At 51.5% G+C, this 13,605-nt stretch overlaps 1 protein-coding gene across 1 annotated transcript in view; it reads right to left on the bottom strand.

The window, feature by feature from the left end:
* Positions 1-13,605, bottom strand: part of MEGF10 (multiple EGF like domains 10) — a 314,701-nt gene that overhangs the window by 78,947 nt on the left and 222,149 nt on the right. Inside the window, exon 13 of the mRNA XM_068109104.2 lies at positions 3,960-4,106. Within this exon, the coding sequence (XP_067965205.2) occupies positions 3,960-4,106 (147 nt within the window). The remainder of the gene's footprint in view (positions 1-3,959; positions 4,107-13,605) is intronic.

Here is a 13,605-nt window from a genome sequence, read left to right as displayed (position 1 = left end):
GGACAAATAATGAGTATGAGGAGGGATGATGGGTAGGGGAAAATGCATGGGGTGGACAAATGGAAACAGAAAAAAACTCAGGAAGGAAAGCTCGAAATTTGGAAAAAGGTGTGCTTGGATGGGGGGAGAGAGAAGAGGAGGCAGAAGGTGCAAGACCAGAGAGGACGTGGTAGAATACAGGGAGACCACAGACCTGTCTGCGATGATAAAGTGATAGGCCCATAGACTTAGCTTCATCGCAAGACATTTCAATAACCTCGAAGGCCTTGGCTTCCATTGTATCAAGCTGAACAGGGTGTGTAGGGAGGGAAGCCAACCCAGAGGGGAGACCGTGTGGTATTCCCAAGAAATGTCATGGCTGATATTGAGACCCAGGAGTTTGAGTGTTGTCAATTTCTTTCAAGGATTGTTAAGAAAGAACATTAAAGGGTTTGCCAGATAGTCAGGTTCACAATGTTAACAAATATAATTTCGTTCAAAATTTTGGTAGATTAGCAAAACTATACATTTCTGGAATCATCAGAGCATGGAGAATCCAAAAATTAATGTTTGCATTTGCACAGACACCTGCATGGCCGCCATTTTGGATTTTGAAAATGGCCGCCATAAAATACATATTTTGCGCGATCTCGGCTTCTAGTCAACCTAGAGACTTGATTAAATATGCTAATCCTATGTTTTCTGGGTCAGGGAATCCAATAAAGGCCTCAAAATAGTGCTCAGGATTATAGAAAAGCAACAAACAAAGGTAATTGAAAACCATTGTCTTTATATTTGTGATATAACTGTATTACATAATACATGATATTGCAAGTCCTTTGAAGTTATAGGTTGTTATATGAAGTTATAGGTAGTATCAGATTTAACTATAAGTCCTATACACAGGATCTACGAGGCCTATACCATTCAGGAATATGCTTTTACAGATCTTCATCACTGTCCTGAGGGTCATTTTCACAAAGGTGTCTACGCAAATGTAAACATTAATTTTTGGATTCCTCATGCTCTGAATATTCCAAAAATGTATAGTTTTGCTAATCTCCAAAAATTTTGAACGAAAAAACATGGTGAACCTGACTATTATGTTCCTTTCAGAGAGAGAGAGAGTGAGTGTGAGATTTGTCAGGATTGAAAGACGGACCGGTATTCCAAATGTTTGACAAGCTTGTGATTTTTTCAAGGTCTGTAGAGAGGGAAGAGGCTGCAGCTTGTCTGTCTGAAGGATGAACGATGTCACGGCAGAGGATGGATTCATTAGCAAATATATAAAGGGGATTTTCCAGAGGGTCAGAAAGATCATTGATGAAGATCAGGAACAGGACTGGGCCCAGCATACTGCTTTGGGACACTCCAGCCTTGACAGGAAGAGGAGATGAAAGGATTCCATTGAGAGGCACACGTTGGCTATGAGAGTAGGGAAAGTCAGTAAACCCAAAGTGGAGTTGGCCTTGGATGCCATAGGCAGAGAGTTAAACTTCAGGATGAATTTCTGCTCCAGTACCCGTGTCCTTTGATATCTGCTGGAGTAGAAGTGCTTTGTTACCCTGAACCGACTTGCACCAAATTACCTTATTGAATATCCAAACTTCCAACAATGACGTACAATCGTTCTGCACTTTCATATATACAGCAATCCAACAATTCTCCAAAATTCGCTCTTCACCACGTTTAATGGTTGCTTGAGCGACAGCAGTTGGTTGCACCTGAAAATGCTCAAGATAAATCGTCAATACTGAATATTCACAGTCATTCTTTTTTATTCAGAACATCATTTAAACACAACTACGTCAAAGACGGTGTCACCAAATTGTGCAGTCAGTCTCCTGTGAATCTAAATTGGTTTGACGTTCTCCTTCATAAAGAGCTTCACCATAGATATTGGGTAGACAAAATCAAAGCGCAAAATTTCAGCATAGAGGTATTGCTATCATGCTTGCAGACTACCTGCTCCACGGGCAACCTTGTTCGAAGTATGCAACACGTTCTTATGATGCATACCTCTATTTGGGCGGTGTATAAGCAACTGAAAGCTCCCTCTTTCGCTCCCGAAAATAAAAAATAGTAACCCGTGTTATGTGCATGACTCAAAATATGTATACTGCTTGCAATTCAGAACACGTCACTGCACTGGAAAACGTGGGAACAGGAATACTGTTCTGTAAAGGGTTGAGACTTGTAATACCAGCTCCCACCTGGAGGCGGTGCTCTATGATACACACATACACTACATCGCCACAAGTATGTGGACACCAAGAACATCATACCCGAATGTGCTGGTCGAACATCTCATTCCAAATTAATGGGCATTAATATGCAGTTGGTCCCCCTTTGCTGTTACAACAGCCTCCACTCTTCTGGGAAGGCTTTCCACTAGATGTTGGAACATTGCTGCGGGGATTTGCTTCCATTCAGCCACAAGAGCATTAGTGAGGTCGGGCACTGATGTTGGGCGATTAGGCCTGGCTCGCAGATGGCGTTCCAATTCATCCCAAAGGTGTTCAATGGGGTTGAGGTCAGGGCTCTTTGCAGGCCAGTCAAGTTCTTCCACACCGATCTCAACAAACCATTTCTGTATAGACTTCGCTTTGTGCATGGGGACATTGACATGCTGAAACAGGAAAGGGCCTTCCCAAAACTGTTGCCACAAAGTTGGAAGCACACAATCGTCTAGAATGTGATTATATTCTGTAGTGTTAAGATTTCCCTTCACTGGAACTAAGGGGCCTAGCCCGAATCATGAAAAACAGCCCCAGACCATTATTCCTCCTCCACCAAACTTTACAGTTGGCACTATGCATTCGGGCAGGTAGCGTTCTCCTGGCATCTGCCAAACCCAGATTCGTCCGTCGGACTGTCATATAGTGAAGCGTGATTCATCACTCCAGTGAATGCGTTTGTACTGCTCCAGAGTCCAATGGTGGTGAGCTTTACACCACTCCAGCTGACGCTTGACATTGTGCCTGGTGATCTTAGGCTTGTGTGCGGCTGCTCGGCCATGGAAACCCATTTCATGAAGCTCCTGACGAACAGTTGTTGTGCTGACATTGCTTCCAAAGGCAGTTTGGAACTTGGTAGTGAGCGTTGGAACATTCAATTGTCCTATTCTGTGAGCTTGTGTGTCCTACCACTTCGTGGCTGAGCTGTTGTTGCTCCTTGACGTTTCCACTTCACAATAACAGCACTTACAATTGGCTGGGGCAGCTCTAGCAGGGCAGAAATTTGACGAACTGACTTGTTGGAAAGGTAGCATCCTATGAGGGTGCCATGTTGAAAGTCACTGAGCTCTGCAGTGCGGCCCATTCTACTGCCAATGTTTGTCTATGGAGATCGCATGTCTGTGTGCTTCATTATATATACCTGTCATCAATAGGTGTGGCTGAAATAGCCAAATCCACTAATTAGAAGGGGCGTCCATGTCGTGTATTGTGTTCATCCAGGTAGTGTATAGGTAGTTTTTGGTTTATTTATATTGGCATACTTTGGTTTATAGCATATGTTTGGCCATGTAGTGTATATAGAGAATTTGTGACTATCTCCTCACCCTCCTCCCCTCCCCCCACACTCCCCTTCCTTCCCCCCAAGACCACCAGCAAAGATAAAAACACATCTATACACTAATTGGGGTCATACTGATCCTATGTAGCAAGTCTGGATTTAATCGGGCCAGAACTGGAGGTAGAGTAGCGCGACAAACACACACACAACCACCGGTCCCCACTCCGTGAATTATAGTAAAGATGCCCTGCAATAAAAAGTCCATGTCAAACTTGAATCACCGACGCACGTCTAACTGACATGTCTTCCTATAATAGTAAAAACAAAATGGTGGCATTTATGACAAATTTATCATTTATTTTCCCTCACTAGATTGATGATTAGACAGTAAATCAGTATTTATCGTTTATTAAAAAGGAAGACTTGAAAAAGGGGGGAAAGAGAGAGATAAATGATAGACTCACTGCGTTCACAGACGACACCCTGGAAACCTGGTGCACACTCGCACACACCACGGTGTGACGAGCACGAACCACCGTTCTTGCAGGTACATGGCAAGGAGCAGTTAGACCCCCAGAAGCCCTTGGGACACAAGCTGCCACAATGCAGGCCTGCAGATCAGAATCAGAAAGGTTTATATATACAGTACTCCATCAATACCTTTGAAGTGAACCATTGCACGTTACACCTGATGTTACATTTCCACATTCAAGGTGTGACGTGGTGACACTTTCTATGACGACTATAACCAGGAGAGCCGGGATTCTATACCCCTGTGCATCCAGTGTTGCTCTTGATCAAATTAAAGCTGACATTACTGCATCATTAAGTACACCGTTCCACTTTTGCCAGCAGATTTTGTGCACAATATGGACACAGAATGAACGACGTCACATGGGCACAATGATGTTACAAAATGCAGGGATAATCAGATTAATGCAGGAGTCGATGTTGTTGCCTTCAACGCTTGAGCAGCACATAACTCACAGGCCATGGCAGGCTTTTCAAGCTTATTACATTCGTTCGCTCGTTTCTTTCATCCATGAAAATGATCAACCATGTTTCCAAGGGAAAGCTCACCACCATCATATGCCAACCTCAATAAACATTATCTATGTCATCTTTTCTGTCGCATCAGGTTATTGCATCTAATTTTCCACTTGTTCGACACATTTATCTAGTTTTGCTCTTTCACGAGTCTCCATTGCAGTTGAGGAGAGAGCCAAACACTGTGTTACCTGTTTCGCACCTACGGTTGCATACAAGTCACATGATCAGTCACAATGCACTTGTTTAGGATGAAAGCAAATTCAGGTGGAATTGCCATTATTTAATTTCTGAATCGTAGTTAAATGCCAGGAACCTCTGATTAACTATCACAAAAGCCAAGGTTCTTATGTCGATTGATGTCCAACTGTCAAGTGGACGGAGTTCAAACTTGCGTTTATGTAAAGGACAAAACACAAGCGATACGTGAGCACACCAACACGACACGATTCGTACAGTACATGGAGTACAGTCGACAGCGAAGTAAATAAGTAACTTAATGCTCACTTCCAGTCATTTGTTCCTCCTTTCTTTTAGCTGTGGGACCATAAACAAAAGTCCCTCTCTCTAGAAAATAGCTGGGAAAGGTAATCTCTGGAATAGCTAAAAGAGCCTCCCAGCACCATAGCTGCTTATTTCGTGCTCGGTGATACCTTTCTCAAGCTGCTATTCTCCACCTGTACAAGGCCACTCTACGTCCTGTTATGGAGTATCATTGCCATATTTGGGCTGGTGCCCCAGCCTGTCATCTATCTCTTCTTGATGGAATCCAGCGACATGTTGCCATTCTGGTGGGACAGGAGTTGGCATCATCCCTGGACCCTCTCTCAGTCCGCCGCTCTGTCGCTTCCTTGAGCCTTTTCTACAGATTTTACCACGGAATGTTGTCTGAGGGTCTATCACAGGTTGTTACACCGGAGTATACTTTCAGTCGTTCCACACATTAGGCAGTTTCTTCCCATCTGGACACTGTATCTGTCCCAAGGAGTAAGACTTCAAGGTATTCTTCTGGTTTTTTTTCCCCCCGCACAACATCACTCTGGAACAGTTTACCTGCTTCCTGCTTTTCCCTCAATCCCAACCTGCCTCAACTCAAGAGGAATGTCACTAGATTCCTCCTTTCTATCTAATATCTAAACTTTCCTTTGTGTCGCCCCCACCTCGAGTGCCCTTCAGGGCTTTGTTGCGGGCGATATCTCATAAAATAAATAGCACCGCAAAGCGGGCGTAACCCCTCAGCCCATGCATGGTGGAAACCAATTTCAAGATGGCTGCCGTGGCGGCCATATTGAAAATCGCAGCGCACCCACTTTCGAAAGGAACCTTCCTCGACTCAACCCCAACACACACTGCAAAAATTGATTTAATCGGACAAGCCATTCTGCTTGAAATTGACGGAAACCAATTTCAAGATGGCTGCCGTGGCGGCCATATTGAAAATCGCAGCGCGCCCATGAACCTTCCTCTACTCAACCCCAACACACACTGCAAAAATGCATTTAATCGGACAAGCCGTTCTCCTTGAAATTGATGGAAACCAAAAGTTGACGGACGCATGGACGCCCGGACGCCGCCCGTGACGACAATACCCCTTAGCCCAATTTGGGCTGATGGATGAAAACTAGAACAGCACTCAGTAGAGAGCTGACCTCCACCTGGTTGGCCATATCAATCAAAGGTGAAGAATCACTTTAAAAATTCTACTAGCTGAATCCGCAGCCGGATCTTCACCAAAATTGAATCGATTCTTCCTCGTCACACACACACAATCTGCCCACCAAGTTTCGTCCAAATTCATCCGTAACTTTTTGAGATATCCTGCTATGTATCGTTTTTGGCCCCATCTCTCAATGGTGAAGAATCACCTAAAAATTAAATAATTATCATATCCGAATCCATATTCAGATCTTCACCAAAATTGAATCGATCCTTCCTTGTCACACACACAATCTGCCCACCAGGTTTCGTCCAAATCCGTCCACAACTTTTTGAGATATGCTGCTATGTATCGTTTTGGCCCTATTTCCCAATGGTGAAGAATCACTTATATAATTAAATAACTCATATCCGAATCCATATTCAGATCTTCACCAAAATCTGATCATTTCGTCCTCGTCACATACGCTATATCTCTGCCTAATTTCGGCTGAATCCATCCACAACTTTTTGAGATATTTTGTTCACAAACGGATGGACAGACAGACAGACAGACAGACAGACAAACGGACAGACAGACAGACAGACAAACGGACAGACAGATATGGTGAAAACATAGCCTCCATCCAACTTTTGTGGCGGAAGTAAAAATTCCGACTTGTTTTTATCCCGTTCCGGTTTGAAAAAAGCATTGTTATAGTACTCGTATTTATGATTACTAGGGCATGCCCGTACTATATATATATCTAAAATTATATCCCCCCCCTCTATTTACATGAAATGGTTTGGTCCATTCGCAAAGCCAAAGCGAACGGCTTGCGAGTACGGTGACAATCCCCCCCCCCCCCTCTATTTACATGAAATGGTTTGGTCCAAAGCGAACGGCTTGCGAGTACGGTGACAATCCCCCCCCTCTATTTACATGAAATGGTTTGGTCCAAAGCGAACGGCTTGCGGAGTTTGGTAAAGAAATCGCCATAGCGTGCACAAACGCGCAGGAAAGCGAAAGAATCGCAAATTAGTTTTAATTAGTTTTAAAACATAGTTTAACGCCAACATAGCGGCAACATAGTTTGCCAACGTGAAATAAATGAATACGCTCTCAAATGTGCCGTCCGAGGCAGAGTCTGTTCGCCACGTTCGGCACACGTGATAACTCGCTGCTCTCTGATTGGTTGAATCGTTTTTTGGACATAGCTCGGTAACTACTTCTCCGATTAATATGAAACCTTGAAAAGGCACATCCTCGGGTCCCCAGAAATATACCTGGCAAGTTTCAAGTATATCGGACCCGTGGTTGTCGAGAAACAGCGGTCACAGACAAACAAACAAACACACAGACACACAGAGATTACTGGAATTATAGATAGACTAGGACGTGCCCGTACGTGGGTGCCCGTACGTGCGTGCAAAAAAGCATGCGTGCAAACAACAACAAAAAAAAACTTTGAAACCACGTGGCAGTAACGACCACAGAACCCCCCCCCTCTATTTACATGAAATGGTTTGGTCCATTCGCAACGACCACAGAACCCCCCCCCCCCTCTATTTACATGAAATGGTTTGGTCCATTCGCAAAGCCAAAGCGAACGGCGAACGGCTAAATCGCCATAGCTCGGTAACTACTTCTCCGATTAATTTCAAACCTTGACAAGGCACATCCTCGGGTCCCCAGCAATATACCTGGCAAGTTTCAAGTATATCGGACCGGTAGTTGTCGAGAAACAGCGGTCACAGACAAACACACACACACACACACACACACACACACACACACACACACACACACACACACACACACACACACACACACACACACACACACAGACATACACACACACAGAGATTACTGGAATTATAGATAGATGAAATGGTATCGTGCGCTGCTTAAAGTTGTGAAAACCGCAACGGTCGCGATCAAAGGCGAAGAGGAATCACATCTCCAATTCATTCGTTTTGGGATTTCATGGGAGAGAAAAGATGGCAGACAAATGGCTCCAAAAATTGAGCCTCCTCCTATTCAGTTAGTATATAGAGATCAGTGGTCCTGTATGTCATTCCATATCGAGTCGTAGGTTTACCAGCGCCAACAACGCACTGAACACAATACACCGCCTAACAGTCACACACATAAAATGTGACAATCGTTTATCAGATCAATCATCTAATGCATCGACTAATGCAGTTCAGATCCCGTTGAAGATATATCGCAAACGTGTAAGAGTGAAAAACCAAGGTCGTTAATATTACATTATTAGAAGACAGACGGACAATTACATTGCTCTTTTTGTTCATTTCCATACTTTGTAATGTGGCGGACACGAAAGCTCACTGGCGTGATGACATCATTCCGCGTGCCAAGTGGGCGGCGGCCACGCCCGAGGGGTAGGCGTGGGCGGCGGCCACGCCCAAGGGGTAGGCGTGGCCGTGGGATATACACCGGGCGCGCAGCCCGGAATGCTCCAGTGTTACAGTGGAGCTCTTGAATAAAGACTCTTACAACTTACCGCGTTGTCTGCTTCCTCATTGCTTACAAGCAGCGCGCGTAACACCGTGCTTCATTGGTGACCTCCGACGTTCTGGTCAGCCGTCACTGACCACCCGAACCTGCCACAGCCATGGCAACCAACGCGGTAGCGATAAAGCTCCCCGAGTTCTGGGAAGCTCAGGCGGAGATCTGGTTCCTGCAGGCCGAAGCCCAGTTCAGGCTTCGAGGCATCACGGCGGACGAGACACGCTACTGCCACGTGGTCGCCTCCCTCGGGGCCGGCACGGCCGCCCGCGTCGTGTTGGTCCTGAGGAACCCACCGGCCGACGACAGGTACGAGGCGATCAAGCGTCTCCTCCTCGCCACGTTCGGCCTCACGGTGGACGCACGGGCCGATCGCCTCTTGGACCTCCCCGAGCTCAGTGACACGCGACCATCGGTCCAAATGGACCAGAGGCTGTCGCTCATGGGCGACGAAACCCTGAACGCTCTATTCCGGGCGTTATTTCGAAGCCAGCTGCCGGCACGAGTACGCCTCGCGTTGGCCGGTTCTGCGACAACGGAACCCCGAGCGCTCGCGGCCGAGGCCGACAAGTTCTACACGGCTTTGCACATGCAGGCGAGTTTCGGTGCGGCCGTAGCAGCTCCCGAGCCCGAAACTGCTGCGGATGCCCACCCATACTACGCGACGCACCGTGTAGCCGCTGAACCTCCTGCGGGTGCCCACCCCTACTCCGAGGGGCGCCTGGTGGCAGCCGCCACGCCCCACCCACCACCACCGCGGAAACCGCGGCCTCCGGCTTCGACGCAAACCTGGTGCCATTTCCATGCTAGGTTCGGCCACGAGGCCCGACAATGTCGCCCGCCGTGCTCATTCGGCAGGTCGGGAAACGCCCGGGCCGGCCCTCGGTAGTGGCACTGAGCGCCGGCCGATTAAACAGCCTCCTGTACATAACGGACACCTTATCCGGGCGCCGTTACCTGTGCGACACGGGAGCGCAGGTGATTGTCGTTCCCGCCGGTACGTCCGACAAGCAGACCGCGGGCCGGGGTCCCGCTCTGCTTGCTGCCAACGGTACGCCCATTCGCACATACGGAAAACGCTGCCCTTATCTGCGGTTCGGAGGGCAGGTTTTCCGATGGTCGTTCGTGACTGCCGACGTGCCTATGGCACTGCTTGGCATGGACTTCCTTTGTGCCAATGGCCTCTTGGTAGACGTAAAGCACAGAAGGCTTGTCCAGGCCGAGACGTTCAGCTCGCTCGCTTGCGCGCTGCCCGCCTCGTTGAGCAGCTCACGGAGCGGCTCATCAAGCGGCTCGCCGAATGGCTTGCTGAGCGGTTCGGTTCCGGCCAGGTTCATCTGCACGCTTCCGGCAGCGGACGAATTCACCCGCCTCCTCGCCCGTTTCCCGGCCCTAACGAGGCCCACCTTATCGGCGGGGACCGTCAAGCACGGGGTGGAACATCACATCCCCACCGCCGGGCCACCGGTCTACGCCTGGGTACGCCGCCTCGAGCCGACGAAGCTCGCGGTTGCTAAAGCCGAGTTTGCTATGCTGGAGCGACGAGTGCTTGGGCGTCGCCGCTCCACATCGTGCCCAAGCCCGGCGGGGGTTGGCGACCGTGCGGGGACTACCGCCGTCTCAACGACGACACCACCCCCGACCGCTACCCCGTCCCCCATATTCAGGACTTTTTCGCCCGCTTGGCGAATATGTCCTTCTTCTCGAAGGTGGACCTCACACGCGGTTACCACCAGGTCCCCGTCAGACCAGAGGACATCCCAAAGACGGCTGTCATCACGCCGTTCGGTCTTTTCGAATTTCTTCGGATGCCCTTTGGTTTGAAGAATGCGGCTCAGGCGTTCCAGCGCCTCATGGACAGCGTCTTGCGCGACTTGGATTTCGTCTACGTCTATCTGGATGATATCCTCGTCGCAAGCGCGTCCCGCGAAGAGCACCTCCACCATCTCCGCATGCTCTTCGAACGCCTGGGCCAGCACGGCCTGATCGTGAACCCCGCCAAGTGCCGGTTCAGTGTCACTGAAATCGACTTTTTGGGGCACCGCGTCACCAGGCATGGGGCCATCCCCCTACCGGCCAAGGTGGAGGCGGTGAAGGGGTTTCCGTGCCCCCGCACGATCAGGGGGCTCCAGGAGTTCCTGGGCATGGCAAACTTTTACCATCGGTTCCTGCCCCGCATCGCCCAGCTCCTGCGCCCCCTGCATGAGGCCCTCCGAGGGAAGCCGGGCAAAGGTTACGTTACCTGAACCGAGCAGATGGACGCGGCGTTCGTGGGCGCGAAGCTCGCCTTGGCTAACGCCACCATGCTTGCGCACCGGGCGCCCGATGAACCGATCGCCCTCACCACCGACGCCTCGGACTACGCGGTGGGCGCGGTGCATGAGCAATGGGTGCGAGGAGCTTGGCAACTGCTGGCGTTCTTCAGCCGGCAGCTTCGCCTGCCCGAACGCCGGTACAGTACCTTCGACCGCGAGTTGCTCGGGCTCCACCTGGCGGTTAGGCACTTCCGCCATCTGCTCGAGGGCCGTGCGTTCACGGTCTTCGTCGACCACAAGCCACTGGTGTTTGCGATCGGCAAGGTCGCCGAGCCGTGGTCGGCCCGGCAGCAGCGTCACCTCTCGGCCGTGTCCGAATACACGACGGACATCCGGCACGTCGCGGGGAAGGACAACCCGGTGGCGGATTGCCTTTCCCGGTCCGTTGCCCACGCGGTCCACCTCGGCATCGACTATGCCCGGATGGCGGTGGACCAGGCCGCCGACCCTGACGTCCAGGCCTTGCGGACCGCCGTTATGGGCCTCCGCATCACCGAGGTGCCGTTCAACGGCGTGGGCACGGCCCTCTGGTGCGACGTCTCCCTCGGGCGACCTCGCCCCATCGTGCCCGCGGGCTGGCAGCGCCAGATTTTTGACGCCACCCACGGCCTGTCCCACCCGGGCACGAGGGTCTCCCAGAGGTTGATCGCCGACATGTTTGTCTGGCATGGCCTCCGGAAGGCCATCCGCGGCTGGGCCAGGACGTGCCTCACGTGCCAGCGCGCGAAGGTGCACCGACACCCAGGCCCCATTGGCCCCGTTTGTGGTGCCGGAACGTCGCTTTGACCACGTTCACGTGGACCTGGTGGGACCTCTGCCCCCCTCGTGGGGTTTCACCCACGTCCTGACCATGATGGACCGCACCACCCGGTGGCCAGAGGCCGTGCCTTTGGCGTCAATGACAGCGGCGGACGTCGCGCAGGCGTTCATCGCCACCTGGGTCGCCCGGTTCGGCGCCCCCTCGGACATCTCGTCCGACCGCGGCCCCCAGTTCACCTCGGAGCTCTGGGGGGCGGTCGTGTGGGGGCTCGGGGTCCAGCTGCACCGCACCACGGCCTACCACCCCCAGGCTAACGGCCTGTGCAAGCGGTTCCACCGCTCGTTGAAGGCCGCACTCCGGGCGACCCTCCGTGACGGCGGCTGGGTCGACAGGCTCCCCTGGGTGCTGCTGGGCCTCCGGACGGCGCCCAAGGACGACCTGCACGCATCTGCGGTGGAGTTGGTCTTCGGGCAACCGCTGCGGGTGCCGGGCGAGTTCCTCCCCGACTCCATGGCACCATGGTCCGCGGCGTAGGAGTGCTACGCGCTGCAGGAGACCGCCCAGAGGTTCGCCCCGGTGCCCACGGCGCACCACGGGCACCCACCTACGCACGTCGCCCCGGAGCTTCGCACCGCGGAGTACGTCTTCGTCCGGCACGACGCCCACCGGACACCACTGCGGCCCCCGTATGACGGGCCTTTCCGCGTGCTGGAGACCGGGGTGAAACATTTCACCTTGGACATCGGCGGCACTCCTGACCGTGTCTCCATAGACCGCCTCAAGCCGGCCCACCTCGACATGGACCACCCACTGCCGGTGGCTCGGCCCCCGCGTCGGGGCCGCCCCCCAGCGGGCGGACCCCTGGCACCGCCCGGCCCCGAGCCTGCACCCATCCCGGGTGCAGCCGGAGGCATCCCAGCTGGCATCCCTGCACCCCGGACGCCGCCAGTGGGCGCTTTGGCCGGGTCATCCGTTTGCCCCGCAAACTGGCCCTCCAGGTGCGCGGGAATTCTGGGGGGGGCGCGTGTGGCGGACACGAAAGCTCACTGGCGTGATGACATCATTCCACGCGCCAAGTGGGCGGCGGCCACGCCCGAGGGGTAGGCGTGGCCGCGGGATATACACCGGGTGCGCAGCCCGGAACGCTCCAGTGTTACAGTGGAGCTCTTGAATAAAGACTCTTACAACTTACCGCGTTGTCCGCTTCCTCCTTGCTTACAAGCAGCGCGCGTAACACCGCGCTTCAGTAACACATTTAACTTTAAATAAGGTGCAGGCTCCTTTGAAGTGAACTTTCTCTGTTCATTTCACTTGTACCTTTGATGTAACATCACGTTGGCTGGCATACACTATTAAAGGATTATGATATTTCAAGTTTAATGCTTTTATTCATATTCAAAGTCCTGCGCCGCCTAATTTTGCATCTCGTTCAAATGCTGAGCAGAGGGAGACCTTTGCGGAGCAACCTGGGCAGCTCCGTGCCGCTCAAAATGAAATCGTTTTGTGTCCCACCATCGGTGTACTGTAGCCTGGTGTTGTCGGTTAAGGTAGCTGCCTTGACGTCTTAGTATCCTGAGTTTGAGCCCATGTGGAGCCATTAAATTAACACCACGTGGGTTGGCTCAGCCCGTCATCCTTCCGTGGACGGCAAAATGAGTACCAGCCAGCTGGTTAGGGGACACTGGTTAGGGGGCACTGCATCGGCGGCACAGACGCACCCCCAGAAAATGATGCAGCCAAGCAGCAACAGGCTTCGCATGAACCACCACCAGTTCACTGTACGTTCGCACATGTACACCTGGGGGCGCACGAGCCTAACT

The sequence above is a fragment of the Myxine glutinosa genome, chromosome 2 (genome assembly GCF_964187855.1).
Source record: "Myxine glutinosa chromosome 2, kmMyxGlut1.1, whole genome shotgun sequence".
Lineage (NCBI taxonomy): Eukaryota > Metazoa > Chordata > Myxini > Myxiniformes > Myxinidae > Myxine > Myxine glutinosa.
Note: the sequence above shows the minus strand (reverse complement) of the source record. Positions and strands in the feature narration are given on the sequence as shown.